The following is a 25,022-nucleotide window of genomic DNA, read 5'->3' as shown; positions in this document are numbered from 1 at the left end:
TTTTTTTTTTTTCTTTTTTATGTTCTCGGCAGTCTATGACTCCGAAAAGAAGCGTTTGTGAACCCAGGTTGGTCTATACTTTTTGTCTTACCTTGATGTCAGGAATCTCCTCCCAAACGTTGTCGATGTTGTTTTGAAACACCCTGTATATTGAACTAATATGAAATATAAGGGTTGTTCGATAAGTAACTTAATTCGATATTAAAGAAAACAACTTGAGTTTTAAATGTATTTTATTGTCCACTCAGCAGAGCAAATTGGGTTCGATTCCCAGTGGTTGTATTTGCAACCTTACTTTTCGTAGAAATCGGTTCAGCTTCAGAAAATGTGTACCGTGGACCAAGGCAAAACCTAGTCACGATAGGCACGTATGGCGGCTTGGGAATAGCAGCACGCTGACCACGTGCTCCCTGGAAAATAAAACACCTCCCTAGCTAGGTGTCCGCCTTCTACAAGCTTCGAATTACCATTGCAGTATAATCTCCTGTGATTACGTTTTGTCTTCCATCTGGTGTTTTTTAAGTTCTTCAGAGAAGAGTCAAACGCATTAACTTACTCTATGGCCTATGGAACCCGAAGGTTCAATGCCGCGTTCACAAAAGCTCCCTACAGACTTCTATCCTTAGTTACTTGGATCCAGTTTCTATTTTGTATTCCTATCTCTGCGAGATCCATCTTAATATTGTCCTCCCATCTGCACCTTACAAATTAACTGACTCTCTAGCGAAATGGGACCATATAATCATTGGTTCAGAACAGTGGCGGATCTAGCCCGGGGCCAAGGCCCCCCAGTTTTCTGGGTGACAAAATAATTGAAGCTATTATTTATATATTTTTGAAAGTTAATAGTAAACTCACGATATACCTAGCATGGTCTGGGTCTGGCTGCCCCCTCCGTTTTTACCTCCTAGATCCGCCACTGGTTCAAAAATTTAAAGAAAAAAACAAGTAGAAATTTTTGTAATTCGCCTTTAATGCGAATTCCACAAATTTGTTAACGAAAGCAGTTATGCGACTTTTGGTAACGGTAAGATTTACAAATATCACATGACTAATGAAGCTATACCATGAATTCTTTAAAATACATAAATTGTATTATTGAATTATAAAAAATGACAACAAAATACACTGGTTAAGATTATTCACACTGAAGTAGTATTGCTCACAATGTGAGACATGAGGCTGTCCCATCTCGTAGTCTTTCTCATATTATCTTTTTATTTATTTATTTATTTTTTTCAAAATTTCTCTCGTCTGGTTTCTTGGACAACAATTTAACAAAAGTGAAGTCGGAGACCTATATTTTCGATGTCTGCCATGGGACTGAACCTACTTCCGACACAAAGTAGTCAGCCAGAGTATTTCTAATGCTACTCTGCAATCTTGAACAGTCTGTGTTGAAATATCCTCCAAAGCCACAACTGTCATTGTATCTTCATAGTTATACCCATTCTTTTCTCTCACATAATTATGTAGGACTGTACAAGCCTTAACAATATCAACTGCAAAGTCAATGCCAACATTGAGAGGTCGATGAAAAATTCTCCACTTATTTGTCATAATACCAAAGGAACACTCAACATACCTTCGGGCTCGACTGAGGCGATAGTTGAATATCCTTTTCTTTTCGGTAAGTTCTTTCCCACCAAATGGCCGAAGTAAATGAACATTGAGAGCAAAAGCTTCATCTCCTACAAAGAAATAAAGAACGTCCGGAGCTTCTGTGCCTGGTAAGGGCTTTTCAGAAGGCAAGTCGAACCTTTTTTCCTCTATGCTCTTCCACAAGGTACTTGCCTTAAAAATTGTTGAATCGCTCTCACTTCCATATGCACCAATGTCAATATAAATAAATCGATAATTTGAATCAAAAACAGCCATCAACACAATTGAGAAAAACGACTTATAATTATACCACATGGATCAGCTGTATTCTGGTTTTATAATCCGTGTGTGTCTCCCATCCACAGCGCCTATGCAGTGAGGAAAATTTGCTCGTTTCTCAAAACCTGCAGCAACAGATTCACATAAGTCTTTTGTCAATTCTGGGATAAATTCTTCAAGAAGGCATGACCAAATACTGCGGCAGACTTCTCGAACGATTTTTGAAATAGTAGATATTTCCATTCTGTAACTATAGTGAAGATCTGTGAAAGAACATCCACTAGCCAGGTATCTGAAATAAATAATAGATACAAATAATTACTACTGTGATGATAATTCCTAAAAAGAAAACTTATAAATTTAAATTATTTTTAATTCTTAAAACGTAAAACATGTTATTGACATCTGTTTCAGGAAACCAAGTTATTAAAAGATGGAAAAATACTAGGGACAGTTGGTTAAAATGGAAGAAACGAGAAAAAGAGACTAAGAAATCAGGATCTGGTGCACCTAAAATGCGGAAATATTTATACCATGAGCAATTGAAGTTTCTGGAGAAAACTTTAATCCACAGGCCAACCGTATCGAACATGAACATTGTAAGTGGTGAACAGAGTGATGGTGAAAGCCAACCAAATGATGGGTGAAAGTCAGCCTGAAAATCCACATGAATAGGAACAGACTGTACAGCCTGCACCTGTAACGATCACACCGAAGAAATCAACCAAAGCAAGAAAGAAGAGAAGTCTTGATGAATTTGAACAAAAAGTTCTCGAAGCTATAAAAATCGATGAGCAAGAAAACAGACACGTGATGTTTTTTAAGGGTATCATTCCTACGCTTAAAACGTTTAGTGAGAGGCAAATCGTGGACTTTCAAATAGGTGTTCTACAGCTGTTAAAAAAAAAATATTCACATTACAACTTCCAGTTCTGCAACACAGTCTCCTTCAGTACAACCACAACAGCCGTTATATTGCCCTCCTTCACACGCCTCAATTGTAGGCCCTGACCAGTATGGTCATGCACCACCATCACATTATTCACAGCCATTTCCCTCTACTCAGTCACCTTATTTCATCAAACACCGCCCACTTTCCAAAAATTTCCACCTGTTACTTTCTATCCACCACTCACAATTTCAAATCCGCATCACCATCAGGGTCCTTCAATTTCCACTTACCATGATGGTATAATTCAACGGATTACAAGTCCAACTGATACTGGATCTGTTGCTTCTGAAGACACACAATCTCCTGCCTTTACAGATTATTCGGATATTGATCTTTAAATTTCTTTCCAAGCCACAGTTAAGTAAGTAAATGTTTATATAATGGAATGGTTTTGATAATAACGTAACATTGTAACTACGTTTGTAGTGCTCCACTACGTGGATTACAACAGTTAATTCTATGGCTTGATTTGCAATTCGCAGTTCATTTTAATGTTATGAAAGTTTGTTGTAAAACAGTTGAGAAATTTATATTGTTTAATTAATTTTATCAGTAGTACCCATATTATATATCTGTACTTAAGTTCATTTGAAAACATCTTTATAAATAGACCATGAACACTCTTGAAGAAACTTATTCTCGGAAAGTGAAAAAGAAAAAAAATATTATTCTGTTATAAATTAAATACGTATCGTAGTTTGGAATTATCAAACTTCAACATAATTTATAAAATTTGTGCAGACAAAGGAGAATTCTATTATTGGAGAAATTCTATCTTCAGTGTGAAGTGAACCAGATAACATTGCCTGAGTAAGAATTAAGTATTTTTTGTAATAGAAAGATATGACAAACAAAATGATAGCTTAATTTGTTTTAGGCTTGAGGGTCCTATTCCCTCAACACCACCGAAGCCTTCAGATATGATTTAATCTTCATATGAACAAGTCTGTCAAAATTATCAGTACTAAATATGCAATAATAGTTGACAAAATTTCCGTATTTCGATAATTATTGCAGTATGTATTTTGAAATGATGGTAAGTTTTCTGATTATCATTAAATACATCTTTCTTTTACCTGGATTTTTGCGATGTATATCAGGTCAAGAAATATTGGATGTGCTGCGGTGATTCATGGGTATCGAAGCGAATATATATATCTATCGAGGAATTTCATAGTTATTCTGCAGTTTTCCTTAAGGCTATCTAAATAGAACACAAATATGTCTTCTTCGAATTTTAAAAAATGTATTACAGGTGAAGTTAAATAGTACATAGTAAATATGAAATACGAATTAATTACTTGGATATGACCGCAGAGGCATATCGCATCATGTATGAGTAGTAGATATTTACTGTATTTTGTGTTTCGTGAAAATCATGTTTATCAACTTAGGGAGAATAGGAACTGATTTACCAACGATGTGTATTATTGTTCTACCATCGTATTTTTGTTCGCTATCGACTTTAACAGCCCACTTGGATCAGCAATGATCAACTTATCATCGCGCTTCTCTTACTAATAATATCTACCATCCTACTTCAACTACTGCTGCTGATGTTAGTACCGTATCATGTTATGAAATTTTATACAAAACTAAGATTCGTCAGAGAAGATATCTATCGAAGACGTTGATAACCAAGAAAACTATCAGAAGTCTGATTATTTTCATGTTCTTTTCCTTTTGTATCTGCTACTTGTATTACTATTAGTTTGTTAATAATATAATATCAATCATATTCTAAATTCTGGTAATTTTTCTATTAAGATTATTGTTAATAATTTGTTAAAAACGTATCATGCTGCGCTCTGGATGATGGCTCCAGTATGTCGTCTTTAAGTCCCAATCCGACGTGTCACACTCGATATCAAAGAATCCGGAATGAAATAATCTACAGATGCGTGTTCTTATGATCCCTGTCAAATAGAAGTTTTCCGTTGCGCAATACTACTTATTTCGAAAGACAGGAGCTACATAGTGTGTTGACAAGTACACATTACAGTAATTTGGCGACATCCATCTCAGGATTTTGGTAACGAGTGGAAAAATAGGAGATTGGGAAGTACGCTATAAGGAAGATGATACGTTTGATGACAAAATATGGAAGAAGGATTTTAGGTGGTGATGGGATGTGTGACCGTCAAGCTAGTGACTAGTGTATTAATGGAAACTCGACATAAAGTTCACCGTAAAGACGTTGATAAGGTGAAAACCAAAAACATTAATAGTAATGAGAAATATGGATGTTGTGATGATATAGTGATAACTATGGACGATAATATAACAATGAATGCTAAGTCGGTTGAATGTGAAATGTGTAAACTATCTTTTCATTTTAAGTGTTTGAATATACCGGAAGATCAACAGGAGTCTTTAGGTAAGAGAGAATTACCCTGGAAGTGTGATTCGTGTGATAAGAAAACAATCAATGAGAATGGCCTAGAGGATGAAACTATGTCGAAGAAACCTTGTAAAGATCAAGAAAAAGAAAATGAAAAGAAGAAATTGGAGGAAGATGAAGTGAGTGGGGTAACTGACGTAAATAAATCTAGTTTAACTACTGATGATATGTTAAGATTAATACTTACCGAAATGAAATCCGTGAAGAGTGAGATTAAAGACACACGCCAGCAAGTATCGAAAACTGATAATGCGATCGCTGAAGTTAAAATTCATTTGAAGAATGAGTTTGATGTAGTCAGGAGTGAAATGCAACAGATATGTACAAAATTCAGAGAGGAATGTCGGATTGAAACAGAGAAAATCGTTGACTCTTTGAGAGAAGAATTTAAAATGACTAAAGAAAAGACAGAAAATAACGAACAACGCATATGTGCACTGGAAGAAAACGCAACATCTATCATGAAGGACAATGACGAAATAAAAACTAGTGTAGTTGATCTACAGAATGAGATCACTTTATGCAAACGCAATGTGGATACTAATACCCTGTACGTCACGAAGTTAGAAGATGAAATGACAACTCGAATAACTGTCTTAGAGGAGAAGGTAGTCGAATTACATCAGACAGATACTAAAGCTAGACAATTGACAAATATAACCGGACATGGAGAAGGAAATAAGGAGTTGCTAAATTTAACATCAGCCGAAAACTCGGAGCATAAACAACTAAATATAAGGAATATACAAAATACCGAACGATCAGACAGGCAAACGATAGAAAGTGCGAACAGAATGCCTAGTAATATTAGCTTCAGAGATTTACGGGATTTCCCAAGGTTTAATGGCCAGAATAATAATAACGGCTATGCCAAAAATTTCCTAGATGAATTATTACAGACTATAGAATTATTCTCTCTAACGGACAAAGAAAAACTTGTAGTGGCTCAGCGTTGTCTAACAAAGAACGCAATTGCATGGTTTAAGGATGTGAAATCGGAAATAAAAACTTTTGATGATTTTGTACACCTTTTCAGAAAAAAATATCTAAATCAAAGTTTGGAAAGAGCCCAGAAGCGTCAGTTACAGTATATGCGATATGACAGTACGAAAAATGGTAATCTCGTTGATTTTGTTTGGATGATTGTTAACAACTATAGAAATATTGTAGAAGAGCCGGACGAAGCGGAGTTGATGGAAATTGTCCTGAATGCGATTCCGTCCCAAGACGCTAAAATACTACGGGCTACTCCTAGTCCGAACTCGGATGATTTAATTACTAGAATCACTAATATGCAAGATGGAAATAGACAACCGATGAATAAATTCTGGGATCGAGATGACAAAACCAAGTCAATTGCGCGAAATCCGAGGGTGAATTTTGTAAAACGTTTGAAAACAGATTCCGCAATGCAGTCAGAAGATGATGCAAATCCATGTAATCGCCTGGTTCCTAATAGGAGAAACTATAATTACAATAACAATATGAAGTGGAATCAATCATGGAACAATAGAAGTGGTAGCACATGGAATCGGAACTGTAGTAGAGGGTACAGTAATCGATATGTCCGGAATATAAGTATGAATTCTGTAAAAACCATGACAGACCCAACTCCAGAACTTAGTACTATTGGTAATACAGTAATTGCTACGGATAACCGCCGAGAAAACTAAATCTGCTGTCCAATGAAAAGGTCCGTATGTGATAACGAAACTACTTCGAAATTGTGCAGTCTTAAACATTTTAGATGGAAAGTCTATAGGAACGCACAATTTTTGGAATCTGAAGTTCTATAATTGTGCAGAGGAAGAAAGAACTAGATTGATGACTAAATACAAGTCACCTGAAGTAACTTCGAATAATTAACGATAATAACTTGATGGTGTATTACTGAAACTTCATTATTTCTTTTGTTTTCATACATGGACTGAGTTCATTGTTAGTATACAATTATAAAATTTTAAACGAAGTTTAAAATTTTAAATTAAACCAGCGGCCAGCTGTAGTGCTCCACTACGTGGGCTACAACAGTTAATTCTATGGCTTGATGTGCAATTCGCAGTTCATTTTAATGTTATGAAAGTCTGTTGTAAAACAGTTGAGAAATTTATATTGTTTAATTAATTTTATCAGTAGTACCCATATTATATATCTGTACTTAAGTTCATTTGAAAACATCTTTATAAATAGACCATGAACACTCTTGAAGAAACTTATTCTCGGAAAGTGAAAAAGAAAAAAAATGTTATTCTGTTATAAATTAAATACGTATCGTAGTTTGGAATTATAAACTTCAACATAATTTATAAAATTTGTGCAGACAAAGGAGAATTCTATTATTGGAGAAATTCTATCTTCAGTGTGAAGTGAACCAGATAACATTGCCTGAGTAAGAATTAAGTATTTTTTGTAATAGAAAGATATGACAAACAAAATGATAGCTTAATTTGTTTTAGGCTTGAGGGTCCTATTCCCTCAACACCACCGAAGCCTTCAGATATGATTTAATCTTCATATGAACAAGTCTGTCAAAATTATCAGTACTAAATATGCAATAATAGTTGACAAAATTTCCGTATTTCGATAATTATTGCAGTATGTATTTTGAAATGATGGTAAGTTTTCTGATTATCATTAAATACATCTTTCTTTTACCTGGATTTTTGCGATGTATATCAGGTCAAGAAATATTGGATGTGCTGCGGTGATTCATGGGTATCGAAGCGAATATATATATCTATCGAGGAATTTCATAGTTATTCTGCAGTTTTCCTTAAGGCTATCTAAATAGAACACAAATATGTCTTCTTCGAATTTTAAAAAATGTATTACAGGTGAAGTTAAATAGTACATAGTAAATATGAAATACGAATTAATTACTTGGATATGACCGCAGAGGCATATCGCATCATGTATGAGTAGTAGATATTTACTGTATTTTGTGTTTCGTGAAAATCATGTTTATCAACTTAGGGAGAATAGGAACTGATTTACCAACGATGTGTATTATTGTTCTACCATCGTATTTTTGTTCGCTATCGACTTTAACAGCCCACTTGGATCAGCAATGATCAACTTATCATCGCGCTTCTCTTACTAATAATATCTACCATCCTACTTCAACTACTGCTGCTGATGTTAGTACCGTATCATGTTATGAAATTTTATACAAAACTAAGATTCGTCAGAGAAGATATCTATCGAAGACGTTGATAACCAAGAAAACTATCAGAAGTCTGATTATTTTCATGTTCTTTTCCTTTTGTATCTGCTACTTGTATTACTATTAGTTTGTTAATAATATAATATCAATCATATTCTAAATTCTGGTAATTTTTCTATTAAGATTATTGTTAATAATTTGTTAAAAACGTATCATGCTGCGCTCTGGATGATGGCTCCAGTATGTCGTCTTTAAGTCCCAATCCGACGTGTCACACTCGATATCAAAGAATCCGGAATGAAATAATCTACAGATGCGTGTTCTTATGATCCCTGTCAAATAGAAGTTTTCCGTTGCGCAATACTACTTATTTCGAAAGACAGGAGCTACATAGTGTGTTGACAAGTACACATTACAGTAATTTGGCGACATCCATCTCAGGATTTTGGTAACGAGTGGAAAAATAGGAGATTGGGAAGTACGCTATAAGGAAGATGATACGTTTGATGACAAAATATGGAAGAAGGATTTTAGGTGGTGATGGGATGTGTGACCGTCAAGCTAGTGACTAGTGTATTAATGGAAACTCGACATAAAGTTCACCGTAAAGACGTTGATAAGGTGAAAACCAAAAACATTAATAGTAATGAGAAATATGGATGTTGTGATGATATAGTGATAACTATGGACGATAATATAACAATGAATGCTAAGTCGGTTGAATGTGAAATGTGTAAACTATCTTTTCATTTTAAGTGTTTGAATATACCGGAAGATCAACAGGAGTCTTTAGGTAAGAGAGAATTACCCTGGAAGTGTGATTCGTGTGATAAGAAAACAATCAATGAGAATGGCCTAGAGGATGAAACTATGTCGAAGAAACCTTGTAAAGATCAAGAAAAAGAAAATGAAAAGAAGAAATTGGAGGAAGATGAAGTGAGTGGGGTAACTGACGTAAATAAATCTAGTTTAACTACTGATGATATGTTAAGATTAATACTTACCGAAATGAAATCCGTGAAGAGTGAGATTAAAGACACACGCCAGCAAGTATCGAAAACTGATAATGCGATCGCTGAAGTTAAAATTCATTTGAAGAATGAGTTTGATGTAGTCAGGAGTGAAATGCAACAGATATGTACAAAATTCAGAGAGGAATGTCGGATTGAAACAGAGAAAATCGTTGACTCTTTGAGAGAAGAATTTAAAATGACTAAAGAAAAGACAGAAAATAACGAACAACGCATATGTGCACTGGAAGAAAACGCAACATCTATCATGAAGGACAATGACGAAATAAAAACTAGTGTAGTTGATCTACAGAATGAGATCACTTTATACAAACGCAATGTGGATACTAATACCCTGTACGTCACGAAGTTAGAAGATGAAATGACAACTCGAATAACTGTCTTAGAGGAGAAGGTAGTCGAATTACATCAGACAGATACTAAAGCTAGACAATTGACAAATATAACCGGACATGGAGAAGGAAATAAGGAGTTGCTAAATTTAACATCAGCCGAAAACTCGGAGCATAAACAACTAAATATAAGGAATATACAAAATACCGAACGATCAGACAGGCAAACGATAGAAAGTGCGAACAGAATGCCTAGTAATATTAGCTTCAGAGATTTACGGGATTTCCCAAGGTTTAATGGCCAGAATAATAATAACGGCTATGCCAAAAATTTCCTAGATGAATTATTACAGACTATAGAATTATTCTCTCTAACGGACAAAGAAAAACTTGTAGTGGCTCAGCGTTGTCTAACAAAGAACGCAATTGCATGGTTTAAGGATGTGAAATCGGAAATAAAAACTTTTGATGATTTTGTACACCTTTTCAGAAAAAAATATCTAAATCAAAGTTTGGAAAGAGCCCAGAAGCGTCAGTTACAGTATATGCGATATGACAGTACGAAAAATGGTAATCTCGTTGATTTTGTTTGGATGATTGTTAACAACTATAGAAATATTGTAGAAGAGCCGGACGAAGCGGAGTTGATGGAAATTGTCCTGAATGCGATTCCGTCCCAAGACGCTAAAATACTACGGGCTACTCCTAGTCCGAACTCGGATGATTTAATTACTAGAATCACTAATATGCAAGATGGAAATAGACAACCGATGAATAAATTCTGGGATCGAGATGACAAAACCAAGTCAATTGCGCGAAATCCGAGGGTGAATTTTGTAAAACGTTTGAAAACAGATTCCGCAATGCAGTCAGAAGATGATGCAAATCCATGTAATCGCCTGGTTCCTAATAGGAGAAACTATAATTACAATAACAATATGAAGTGGAATCAATCATGGAACAATAGAAGTGGTAGCACATGGAATCGGAACTGTAGTAGAGGGTACAGTAATCGATATGTCCGGAATATAAGTATGAATTCTGTAAAAACCATGACAGACCCAACTCCAGAACTTAGTACTATTGGTAATACAGTAATTGCTACGGATAACCGCCGAGAAAACTAAATCTGCTGTCCAATGAAAAGGTCCGTATGTGATAACGAAACTACTTCGAAATTGTGCAGTCTTAAACATTTTAGATGGAAAGTCTATAGGAACGCACAATTTTTGGAATCTGAAGTTCTATAATTGTGCAGAGGAAGAAAGAACTAGATTGATGACTAAATACAAGTCACCTGAAGTAACTTCGAATAATTAACGATAATAACTTGATGGTGTATTACTGAAACTTCATTATTTCTTTTGTTTTCATACATGGACTGAGTTCATTGTTAGTATACAATTATAAAATTTTAAACGAAGTTTAAAATTTTAAATTAAACCAGCGGCCAGCTGTAGTGCTCCACTACGTGGGCTACAACAGTTAATTCTATGGCTTGATGTGCAATTCGCAGTTCATTTTAATGTTATGAAAGTCTGTTGTAAAACAGTTGAGAAATTTATATTGTTTAATTAATTTTATCAGTAGTACCCATATTATATATCTGTACTTAAGTTCATTTGAAAACATCTTTATAAATAGACCATGAACACTCTTGAAGAAACTTATTCTCGGAAAGTGAAAAAGAAAAAAAATGTTATTCTGTTATAAATTAAATACGTATCGTAGTTTGGAATTATAAACTTCAACATAATTTATAAAATTTGTGCAGACAAAGGAGAATTCTATTATTGGAGAAATTCTATCTTCAGTGTGAAGTGAACCAGATAACATTGCCTGAGTAAGAATTAAGTATTTTTTGTAATAGAAAGATATGACAAACAAAATGATAGCTTAATTTGTTTTAGGCTTGAGGGTCCTATTCCCTCAACACCACCGAAGCCTTCAGATATGATTTAATCTTCATATGAACAAGTCTGTCAAAATTATCAGTACTAAATATGCAATAATAGTTGACAAAATTTCCGTATTTCGATAATTATTGCAGTATGTATTTTGAAATGATGGTAAGTTTTCTGATTATCATTAAATACATCTTTCTTTTACCTGGATTTTTGCGATGTATATCAGGTCAAGAAATATTGGATGTGCTGCGGTGATTCATGGGTATCGAAGCGAATATATATATCTATCGAGGAATTTCATAGTTATTCTGCAGTTTTCCTTAAGGCTATCTAAATAGAACACAAATATGTCTTCTTCGAATTTTAAAAAATGTATTACAGGTGAAGTTAAATAGTACATAGTAAATATGAAATACGAATTAATTACTTGGATATGACCGCAGAGGCATATCGCATCATGTATGAGTAATAGATATTTACTGTATTTTGTGTTTTGTGAAAATCATGTTTATCAACTTAGGGAGAATAGGAACTGATTTACCAACGATGTGTATTATTGTTCTACCATCGTATTTTTGTTCGCTATCGACTTTAACAGCCCACTTGGATCAGCAATGATAAACTTATCATCGCGCTTCTCTTACTAATAATATCTACCATCCTACTTCAACTACTGCTGCTGATGTTAGTACCGTATCATGTTATGAAATTTTATACAAAACTAAGATTCGTCAGAGAAGATATCTATCGAAGACGTTGATAACCAAGAAAACTATCAGAAGTCTGATTATTTTCATGTTCTTTTCCTTTTGTATCTGCTACTTGTATTACTATTAGTTTGTTAATAATATAATATCAATCATATTCTAAATTCTGGTAATTTTTCTATTAAGATTATTGTTAATAATTTGTTAAAAACGTATCATGCTGCGCTCTGGATGATGGCTCCAGTATGTCGTCTTTAAGTCCCAATCCGACGTGTCACACTCGATATCAAAGAATCCGGAATGAAATAATCTACAGATGCGTGTTCTTATGATCCCTGTCAAATAGAAGTTTTCCGTTGCGCAATACTACTTATTTCGAAAGACAGGAGCTACATAGTGTGTTGACAAGTACACATTACACGTTGGAAAGAAATTCCTATTATCTGTAATTTGAAAAAAAGAAATGAAATATTCATTTTCTAACTGTAAATTCCCTTTACACAGTTTGGTTTGAGTGAAGTTTAATCCCATTATACTGATCACAAAGCCTAACATTAAAAAAAAAAAGTAAATGTCTCTTGTTGCTGGAAATCAATAAGATTATAAACAAATCAAATTCTCTTTATTTTAAAGGGCAATGTTTAACTTGAAGCTACTCTGTTACCTAACCCTTGTCAAGTTTTACAATAAAAATACAATTTTACTAAATAATATAAAATTTGTTGGCATAAGTTTTTGGTATCTTTGTGTTGAAGACGCATACAGGAAAGTGACTATTAAGTTACGCAGAAAAATGTGTACAACTTTAAAAGAAGCGAAAGAAAAAAATGTTTATTTAGTCAACATCAACTCAAAAGGAGGTGTATGTCCCAAGTTAAAACTGTTTACATTTATAAAATAGTATTTAATGTATATAATATTATAATAAATATATACGCTATAATGAAATCAACTTAATTCTTCTGTACTAACTTAATATAAGTAGATAATAGTTTTTATATTATAATTTATAAAATCTAAAGTATTATCCAATTATAGTGTGCTTCAATTGTATACAAAGCTGTATTGCTCACGAGTCGATATACTCAATATGGCAAAGTATATGGACATCGATGTTTAAGTATTGGTATTTTCGGTATGGATGCCAATAATTAAGAAAATGAAAATAATAATAATAATAATAATAATAATAATAATAATAATAATAATAATAATAATAATAATAGAAGAAGAGATGGCCAAAAAGTTCGGATTTCGAAAAATCTTTAGAGCCACACTAACTTTGGTCATACTTATTATTTGTCGTAAGAAAAAGTCTACTCGTAGTATACTGGCAAAGGAAGTACTAGAACTGAAGAGTTAATTTTGCGTTAGCTTTGAATGAAGTGACAACAGAATCAACATGTATTTTCAAATACATAAAAGACTTATATAACTACTGGATTTGGTTTTCTAGTAATAAAGTTCTAAATTTTGCAGCTAATTTCGTTTTATTGAAATGAAATCTTTAAATTTTACATTCCCTGGTTATGCCAGCTAAGCTAAAGGAGACGGTAATGATGAAAAATGAATGAAATGGTGGAATGAAGAAAGTCGGAGGAACGGAAGAACCCCGAGGAAACCCACGCACACGGTGTTTGTCCACCACAAAGTTTACTTGGCGTGAGCTGGGATCGAATCAAGTACCCTCTGCACCAGAGGTGAATGCTCTACCACTTAGCCACCACGGCCCCCTCGTTTTATTGAAGTGAAATAATTTAACATTCACTTATTTCTTCATAATTTATCTTTTAAGACAACGAATATTTGTCGAAGGTTATTCGCGAACGGAACTGAAAGAGAGGCAGTATTTAAGACAAAAGACTTAATTTGAATCGTAAGACTTTATTTATAACCATCTTCGCTTCGCTCAAACTTAGGAGGGACCCTTTCACCGTAACTTACTCGTGATAATTGCTCCTGGCTCAAAAATACGAATTGTAGGGGGAAAATATGACCAAAAATGTTGTATTAAAAGATCTTTTTAAGAAAATATTCAAAAATAAAGAAAACGAGGTTGTCTCTTTTCACCTTTTGGAGGTCAATTTACGGCCGAATCTGAGGATTCTGTAGTATTTGTTTACTTTTTCAACTTTTGACTTCTTTTTCGATTGAACTCATTTTACGTTAGGAGTCATCCAAAATGTGCGCGCCTAATATTTGTAACTCAAAAATACGAATTGGGGAGAAAATTATATTGACCAAACTAAAAAAAAAAAAATAAATAAATAAATAAATAAATAAATAAATAAAAAATAAAATAATATAAAATAAAATAAAATAAATCAAAATTTTACAATTAAAATAGATTGGGTGAATTGTCCCGAACTTTTGAATTAGTATTTTCAAGGTCAATTTACGGCCGAAAGACAAAAATAGTGCCCTTTTTAATGGTCTTTCAGAAAAACTTTTTGGCGTGAATTTCTTCCCCTCTCCCTTAGAATTCGAAATTTGACTTTTGACAACTGTTTTCACATTAAAAGCGATCAAAAGGAAAAAGGGGTCCCGGGAAAAATGTTATAAAAATCTTACCCTGCCTAGCCATACATTATTATTTTTATTACTAATTAAGGCTACGTTATTCTATTGATTGCAGAACTGGCCTGAATCCATCACCTTGGAAATTCAGCTGCGAATATGTAAAGTACTATTGGTAAAGGAATTAACTGAATGTCTCACACGTTGTAATGAAATGTTTTAACTTGTTTTTCCTTCAATATCTTATGACTACACAAAATTGACTCAGATCCTTTTTTCAACCATCTACTTAATTATATTAATGTTATATGTGTGTATAAAAAGTACAAATTAACTTACCTTAATGTTACAGCCAACATTTCTGGAGGTTGAATACAGTTCCTAAAATTTGAATTCTGCCTCTGCAGCTGGGTCCGTAGGCGATCCAACAACTCATCAAAAGATGCGATAGACATACGAAAGTAATTAAAGAATTTTCCTTCGTCTTCCCTTAATTGTGGAAACAGTACAGAAAAATCTCCTTCAAAATACCGCTTCTCTAAAAACGGGTGAACTCATATGTATCTCTGACGTTTTTTTTTCTGCCTGTGTCTTAATAAGGCGAGTAGAAGACACTTTTTGCGTCTGTCCATTGTAACTACCACAACACGACAAGAGTCACAAGGTTTTGTTTCTTCAGTTCCACAGCAACCCTGAAAATATTTTTCATTTGCGGCAAAAAGCCGCGTAATATGAAAGGGTACACTTCTCATGAGGCAAACTGCCGCGAGGCAAATCGCCGCCTCAATGTGAAAGAAGCGTTAGGTACAACATATATTTTTTTCGGGGCCTGAAAGTGATGGCAACATTGTCAAAAATAAATAAAACTGAAAACAAACTTGTTTTTTCGGGCTCAAAAAATCTTGCGTCGGCTGAACGTATCTATCAGTGCTTGCTTCACCGGCCGGACACAGTGGCGCTCTCTACCGCGAGCTGAGTGTAACTTTGTTGTGCAAGAGTCGTTGAAGTGGAAGCACTGTTACGGAGATATATTTGGTGTTTCTATTCCGAAATGGACCCAATCGAAGCAACCTAAGAACAACAGAAGCGGAAAGGACGCAAAAGAAAGGAAAATTGTCAACTTTGGCAAAGGATTGTTCGAAGGGGCCCTCACCTTCAGGGCAATAAAATGGTGGAAAAACTGTGCAAAAAACACGTTTGTTTTCAGTTTGATTTATTTTTGACAATGTTGCCATCACTTTCAGGCCCCCCAAAAAATATATATGTTGTACCTAAGGGCATAAAGAAATTTTTAACCAAAAAATCAGCGACGTGTCCCCCAAAATTTTTTCCTACAATTTTTTGAAATTTTCAACACGCAAAAAAATAAAGAAAATACACATCGATGGTTTTGAAAAAAATTGCACATTTACATCTAAATAGTATCTACAATCTGTGAAACTTTCAAAATTTTTGATCACCCCCCCCAAAAAAAAAAATTAAAAAATATTCAATTTAGAGCATGTATGATACGATCATTCGGTAAGAGGAGGGGGTGGGGGGTCAAAAATATTTTTGATGTAGTTTTAGGTCAAGGGTAACCTTTTGGGTCAATAGCGACCGAATTTGGATCAAGGGCTGATTTTACTATCTTATTAGGAAAGACCCTTTACCACAAATATACATTTCCCGATTATACACATAGTATCAGTATTAAAAGTATCCTGCAAAATCATTATCAAATTATATTTTGATAAGAAGACAGTTATAGATATACGACAATCATTTTGCACATGAGTGTACTTATGCGTCCATACAAACTTTATGTCTCTTTTCCTTATGACTTTGGTAACTGGGCTTGATTCCTTTGTACTCTGAACGCCCCATATGTGGTGTCTTGAGTGGATCAAATTTAGACAGAGGTAAGAAGTTTTTTCGGATTCAGATTTTCAATTAGACTCTGTCTGTCTGCGAAAGGAAATGTTTTTTTCTGCAAGTAATAGTCAGTGAGATAATAGTTCCAAAACATCTCTCCACCTTTTGCCCGAGAATTTTATTTGCCTTTGCAGACTGATATCAATCACTTGACACTTCTGGATTTTTCCATTTCCAAACATCTGACCGACAACTAAAGTAATTTGTATGGTCCTGTACTCTCAAATTTAACTTTCTTCAATTTCAAGAAAGAAACAAAAATCAATGCTACAAAAACTGCTCCTTATTGTCTCATCAGGAAATAACACGCAACAGAAACAAAATAATTAGAGTTTCACAACCAAATACTTGATTTTTTTAAAATCCATTTGGAATTTTTAAACCAATCTTTCAAAAAGAATCGTCCTGAACTATTTTTAAGAATATTACAGTCTTTATTTTAAAGTTCTCTTGGACCGATCTCAACCTTTAACTAATTGAAAGTATCAGAGATCGGGAACTTTCAGCATGTAGTATCACGAAATGCAACTTCTAGAATGTGCTGGCTCCTACTAACTTCTCTGCAAGTCGATTCTTTTTCAATGGCATAATTCCCAGCAGTTGCAGACGAACCCATCTTCGTTGATGATAGTTGGTTCTGTTTATCTCCTTTTCATAATCTGAGATTACACCGTTAACATCACTGTCACAGCCATTATTTCTGATAAGATTTTCTCCCCATGTGATGAACTCGTCATAGGCGAAGGTTCATTCTTGATCTCACTTTCTGAATCCAGAGCTAACAAAAGAGACTTTAAGCTGGCATAAGAACTATTTTCATAATTATTCTTGGGCGTATGTTTGGGTCTATTAAAACTAAGGTAACTGCGTTCTGCATTAGGTGTACTTTTCAGGCATATTTCGATAAACGTTTTGAAAGTTTCTGATGTTTTTGTTTTTCTGTCAGCCTTTTCCTTTTTGGTTTTTCTGCTCGGTTTTCCTTTTCGGTTTAAGGATTACAGAATAGCACTTGCACATTATCTGTTAGGGTGTTCTTTATATAAGGACATTTCGTGTTACGATACGCACACCCGCTAAATGTATTCTATGTGACCGTAAACACGCATTAGTAAAATAGCAGCTCCCTACGAGAATGTTAGCCCTTGCCGACTTGATGACAAAGTCATGAAATGACGTTTCCACATTATAATATAATTTAGAATGTCCAACCGTGAAAATGGAGAAACCAAAAGAGACAGTGAAACAAAACTTTTCACGAAGCAACTAGAGAAAGGAGGACACCTGCCCGTGTATTGACGAACATCACCGGATGAATAGTGTTGACAACCCAAAAGAAAGTTATATTTTTGTAAATCGAATTACCTCAAGTGGATATCGTCATTGGAAACAACAATAAAAATAAAGACAAAAGAGATGGTAAACGCAGATCAGTGTTGCAAACTTTTCGAGAAATAACGCATCCTAGTCGTCGAACTTTGTATTTAATAACAAGAAGTAGAAACATACAATATTAAAGAAGCTGAACATTATGTAGAAAAACAAATACATGAAAAATAACAGTATTATAAATGTGGAAAAATGTGGAAACTATGAAAAAGTGGAACATATTACAGTACCACAGTATTTTTTAATACATCCAACATCTTGAAATGCAGTCTCATTTTTGGTTATGTAATTGCGTATGTAAAGTTTAACATCACGTTTCAATATCAATGATATGAGTCGTGGATCTACAGCTTAACGTAGCGTTTTTCAATATTTCTCAGCTTTTGGCACACTAATCATGTAATTTAAAATCCTACGGCAGACCTATAAACAAGTGAAATATGTATAGTCGCAAAATAATATCCATGTGTGTTTTTTAAAGACTTATCTTTAATTGCTATTTAAACAGTATTTTATGTTTTATTATGCTTTTTTTTTTTTTTTTTTTTTTTTTAATCTAGAGCTTTGTGCATTACTTACGAACCAAAAGCCTTGCACTACATAATATTTCACACGGTTGTATAGCAGGTCAACATCAAGTTTGATTCAGATCGATGAATTCGGTTGACTTTTCTGTTTTTGATAATTTGGTCCAAATTTTGATCAGCCATAAATTGGGAATCAAAAGCCTTGCACCACATACTATATTACACGGTTTTATACCAAGGCAATGTCTACCAGCATGCTAAGTTTGATTCCAATTGGTTGAGAATGATGTATGAGTTTTAGCTTTCAAAAATATGACTCACAATTTGAGCGTCCATAACTCGTGAATAGAAAGCCTGCACAACAAAATACAATATTATACATATTCATATAGCAGAACAAAGTCTGCCACCAACATAAGTTCGATACTGATCGGATATATTCGGCGTATGATTTTTTGTTTTCAAAATTATGACTCAAAATCTGATCGGCAGTAACTCGGGAACCGAAAACCTGGATATGTTACGCTCTTTTATAGCAGGTGGAAGTTTTACCATCATGTCAAATTTTATATCGATTGGATAAGTTTGGTTGAACTCATAAGATAAATATATAGTGTCCTTAATTTTTCAGGGGAAAAAAAAAAAACTTATGGATGAAAATTATCTTTCTTTGAATTTATTTTTCCATTTGACCATACATGTATACTACCTTTGAAACTGCAACTGCTTGATCATCAAATAAATGTACAATAGGTATTGTTACCGTTTGAAAAGATATAAGTAATACAAACTTTTCAATAAAGCGCTAATTTTCTCCATGCACATCAGTGGTTTCACCTCCTGACACATTATCTCAAAATGAAAGGTTTGATATGACACCTGAATCCCACGTACTTGCGCAGAAATCGAGCTTAGGAAGGACACGCTACCTAATTAGCCTCGAGAGAGCTTTTACGTTTAGTAGTGAAAAAGTTCTGTTGCAAGAAATATGACCGTTTTGTTGCTGTTTATGGGTGAAGTCATGCTATTCTAATTGCTCGTCTACATTACTGTAATTATTATGACCAATAAATAAAGAGAAATGTAGCCCTACCTGAATTTGGATAGCATCGTATCATATCTTCCCCCTGCAGCAATAACGTCAAGTCCAGCCCGCCGTCTTTTCTTTTTCAGCTCACACACAAATTGGCACATCATGCCGGAATATTGTTGAACATTGTACACCAAACCAGGAGTAATAACAATCGGACACTGAAAAGAAAAAACAAAATTTAAGGTATAAAAGCAACTTTGAAAAGAAGTACTGAAGCAGCATTCAGAGATTCCGTAAACCGAAATGCGACATTAACTTGACAAATACGAAATTTTTCACTTAACAAAATGCTTACCACACGTTATCAACAAATTTAGTGTTACTTTAATTTAAGACATTGAAGATTTAATAAAGTTATTAAAAAAATGCACTTCACTTTAATTATTACAATCCAAAATTTAATAGTATGGATAGTAAATACACAAAGCCGAAAAGAATAACACTTTGGTGCCGCGCAACCAATGGCAACTCATGGTCACTTCGGTAAGAATTAATGTTTTATTGCTTTTTATCGCGTGTTCTTCTCTTAGTTCAAAGAGACAAAATTTTTATTTTTACCGAAGAGACTTCTCTCACGAACCGCCACTACACACAATAAATATCGGATATTTAAAAATATATTAGATATGGGGTGAACTTCCATTATCATAATCGAAAATTCAATAGTTGGATAATCATAGTAGTATGGATTTTTATTTTATAATTGGAACTAGCAATTTTAGGTGCAAAATTTTAGTTAAAAAAAAATGCAAGTTTCAAAAGTAAATGTTCGTACAAACAATACCATAACTAATTATATCATATATAAAAGGACTCAAAATTCACTGATGTATTAAGTATGTCTAAAATGAGTCCCAGAACACAATGTTATTAGTTATATGTCCACGGAACTGTTACAACAGATAACATTTAACATTTCCATATTTTTTCCAGTGAGAGTGCACTTCCGGTCACTAAATAAGGCTTGTAGCAATATGGTTATGTTCAGCGTACGCGCTTTCGGTACAGGAGGCCCTGTTTGTTTCCCGGTGGAAAATTATGTGGTTCGGATCCCATGTAAACATGTAGGTCCACATCTCATATAGCCTAGGTGATAAACAGAACGCTCAAGTCCAAATCAACCCATTCGGTCGTTAAATAAATATCTGTATGTACAAAAGAACTCAACAATATCGATTGGTGATAGACGTGGTTAGTCAGTTTGATGTTGCTATCTTTCTTTACTTTATACTCAATAGTTTTCACCTAACGGGACTGCGCTGAAGCGAAAGTAATGTGATGCCGCACACACCCGGTGTCTATTCTTTAATTATTATAAGAATAATATGTAGAAAAGACCCAAAAGCAACTGCAAAAAAATGTGAAACTTAGAAAATGTGCTTGCAGAGAATGAAGTGCAAAAAGGTGCAACGGAAACACAATTAAGAATGTTCGTTTAATATTTTGTTAGTAAGACACTGATTTGAAAAAAATAAACAAAGTGCTACATCTAAAATTCCTAGAGTATAGACAGCACATGGTAAAATCCTGAAACAACACTTTAGTGCTACGTAAATGCTGTGAATAAGCCTATCTACCTTTACACCCAGTGCTTCTGCATTACTAACGATGCTCTCCAACTCATGTAAAGCCTCCTTCGCAAGTGTTGCAGCAGGTCCCTTTCGTTTGATAATGATACGAAATGTATTCGAAGCTTTTGATATAGGACTTTCAGTTTCAATAAGACTGAAAAGAGTCATCATAGATTGTTCTGTAAGGCATAAGCTTATCAGATGAGTTTGTACTTGAAATTTGGAATATTTTTCATCCTACGGAAAAAAAAAAATGAAATAACATTACAACATTAATACTGATCCTATATAAAATTACATAAATACACATTCAGTGTTAGGTAAGTATTGGAAGGAATGTAAGACCAACTGTTTACTAGAAAGGTATTCATCGTTCATTACATTTTATTGTGTGAGTTATTATCGTCGTGTTGGCACAATAATTTTTGTCCAAAGAAAATATAATAAAAGATACAATAAAAGACAAATTCTGACCAAAGCATATATTAACTAATAATTAATAGCGTTACAGTTTCGGCAAATTAACTTTGCCTTCATCAGACACATTATGAAATACAATTTCTAAGACTACAGCTTATGTACTTCTTAAAATGAGAAGAGGTCATATCTATGAACCAATCAGATTTATCCTTTCATTTTTAACAATTTTTAATTAATTACAAAGTGAAAGTGATTCATTAAGAATACACAAGTGTGCCAATCAAAAATTTAGCTCTCAAGTGAAAGTTGGATCATTAAATGTTGCATACGTAATTAATTAAAAACTGTTAAAATTGAAAAAGGATGAATCTGATTGGTTCCTAGATATGACCTTTTATTTTAACAAGTATATAAGCTGTAGTCTTAGAAATTGTATTTCATAATGTGTCTGATGAAGGCAAAGTTAATTTGCCGAAACTGTAACGCTATTATTTAGTAGTTAATATATGCTTTGGTCAGAATTTGTCTTTTATTGTATACAAGAAGTTCCAAAGCTAAAATGAGTGGTATTCAGATAATAAAAGAGATTCGTTGTTATAACATAATGCCACTAAAGTGATGAAAGTGAGAACCAAGAAATCCACGTTATGGTATATTAAACAGAATTCGTAAAAAAAAAAAAAAAATAATAAAAAAAAATAAATCTTGCTTATGAGACGAGTTTTTATATTAGATATGATTCTTACTGGTCATAAACATCAATCATAAATAGAGGTTTATATTATTTTACACCAAATTCCTTTTTGTTCTATTTAATATACCATAACGTGTTCACTTAGCAACAATTGTTTGGTTTGTTGGTTTCTTATTTACAATTCTTCATTCAATTTTCATGTGAAACGACCATATATTATAACAATGATTTATTATTATTATCATATGAAAAGTATTAATATTAAATATAATACTAACACTATTGATACGGAAAGTGATTGAGAATTTAATGAATATTTTCGTAGAATATGTCACGGATATTCGCTGAATGTGACTTTTGAATAATTTGAAAAGTCTTACATCTCAAACTGCTTCTTTAAGGTCAAACGACTTCTGAGCACCCTAACATTTTCCGTCCCCTGGTTCAAAGAAAAAGCTTCTATTTATAAAGATAACTTATGAGCCTCAAATACAAATAGTTTTCTGAGTTTTACAGACCATCAGAATAAGAAATCAAAAAGAGAAAACTGTGACATCAACTATCGTCAAGCGCCTTTTACCAGGTGGGAAGATGTCCTTCAGAAGTTGACTAATCAAAAAAGTGATTGATTATGAATTTCTTAAACAAATTGGAACTAATTATTTCTTAATTGGCCACTAGATTCGGTACAATTTGTACAGATTTGTTAAAAATAGTAGAAGACTAATCCATTAATATTTACCCTCGCTTCACTTAAAATAGAATATATGTCATGATATTTCTCCTCTTCTATACCACAATGGAGTAATATGGCCTTCAATAATGATGTATGGTTTAATCTAATGATGCAGTTCTTTTCTCGAAGACTTGGAAACTCATTGACAACTTCCCATACAACGGCAAGTAATTCAGCCTCAGCTATTAAACTTCCTACGGAAGAAAATGGAACAAAAATAGATATCAAAATAAAAATATAAGCTCCCGAATTTGGTCTACACTCTTAATACATTTACGTTATTTTTACTTGATTTTTATCTTTCAGAAAAATTTGGCGAGCATAAATATGACACATATCTCCATCATAGTTTTTTCTAAAGTGAACATATCCAACTTCTTTTCATTACAATTCCTGAATTTGAATTCGTATTATTGGTAACGATAATCACTTTAACAGCGGAGGGATTGTTAAGAGATGCAAATATTATGAGTGAAACACTTTTGATATTTTTCGTAATAATAATAATAATAATAATAATAATAATAATAATAATAATAATAATAATAATAATAATGTTGTAGTAGTAGTAGTAGTAGTAGTAGTAGTAGTTGTAGTTGTTGTTGTTGTTGTTGTTGTTGTTGTTGTTGTTGTTGTTGTTGTTGTTGTTGTTGTTGTTGTTGTAGTAGTAGTAGTAGTAGTAGTAGTAGTAGTAGTAGTAGTAGTAGTAGTAGTAGTAGTAGTAGTAGCAGCAGTAGTAGTAACAACTCATTTTTGTATATTTTTCCGTCTGTATTAAATTGTGTTGTTTCTAGATTCTCTGTAAGTAGTCAAACCGTGACTTGGGATAAGGCACGAATAAGTAGGACAACACTTTCTCAGCCTTCTTCGCTAAAGATGATTGTATTGGAATTAGCATCCCTTTCAACATGCCCACATGAGATGTGGACTTTGAATTTTTGAATTTCATGTTTAGATAATTCGAAGTAATACAGTACAAGAATTTTTAATGTTTGATTGAATGCAAACAGAAGCACCGGTTACAATTAGCTTTCAGTTACCTAGAGGCAGCAATAGGGAACAGTGACACAAAAACACAATTTATCTGATGATAAAGAAGATAATTAAAAAAAAAAAAAAGGCAATGAAATAGAGAAAGAGCGTGTGTCAACCTCATCCGAAGTTTCCTAAATGGCTGAAAAATTTGAATGTGATTATCCACTCTTAAGGTATCTATTGAATGTTAATCAAATGTCACTCATAACGTATTACACGCAATAAATGAAATTGAAGGTGCTGGTAGTGTGAAAGTAATCAATTCAAATCAAACGAAAATCACGAACTTCTTTGAGTAAGAACATATAATTAAGGTTATTACCCGTGTGTGTTTGTGCGTTAATTCAACGAATGTGGAATGTAATTTTCTATCGTATATATGACCAATTTATGTACGAGTATATGTTATTTGTTTGCAGTATATATGCTCCTTTGTAGCTAAAGTCTACTGCATACTACTTTTTCCAGGTAGGTAGGTTTTGTTCGCTTAGATATTTAACAAAGTATACTTTTGGATAATTCGAACTTTTTTTCGTATCCCCTTGGACTTCGAATTAAAAAGACCACTGTATTTCTTTTCCTAGCATGCACATCAACAAAGTATATGCAAGAATGAAGAAAGCTCCTCCTAACGTGCTTCCGAGTGCAAGTGCAACAACTTGCGAATAGAAATTCAAAGGCGAAATCTCGTATTCCATTTCTAGCTAGTAACACAAGCACTAGAGAGAAGAATTACCTCTATCCTTTTATAAATA

The 25,022-nt window shown here is 33.6% G+C and overlaps 1 protein-coding gene across 4 annotated transcripts in view; it reads right to left on the bottom strand.

Annotated features, from left to right (window-relative positions):
• Positions 1-25,022, bottom strand: part of Gcn2 (eukaryotic translation initiation factor 2 alpha kinase Gcn2) — a 239,244-nt gene that overhangs the window by 79,476 nt on the left and 134,746 nt on the right. For 3 of the 4 annotated variants that reach the window (XM_081730836.1, XM_081730837.1, XM_081730839.1), the window contains 3 exons: positions 23,239-23,426; positions 21,389-21,619; positions 19,812-19,969 (listed from right to left, as the gene is read on the bottom strand). In XM_081730836.1, the coding sequence (XP_081586962.1) occupies positions 19,812-19,969; positions 21,389-21,619; positions 23,239-23,426 (577 nt within the window). Of the gene's footprint in view, positions 1-1,775; positions 2,174-19,811; positions 19,970-21,388; positions 21,620-23,238; positions 23,427-25,022 lie in introns of those variants that run through there. The other variant, XM_081730838.1, reaches the window with a different exon arrangement.

The sequence above is a fragment of the Thermobia domestica genome, chromosome 11 (assembly GCF_964235325.1).
Source record: "Thermobia domestica chromosome 11, izTheDome1.hap1.1, whole genome shotgun sequence".
NCBI lineage: Eukaryota > Metazoa > Arthropoda > Insecta > Zygentoma > Lepismatidae > Thermobia > Thermobia domestica.
The sequence above is the reverse complement of the archived record's forward strand: the minus strand, read 5'-3'. Positions and strand labels throughout refer to the sequence as shown.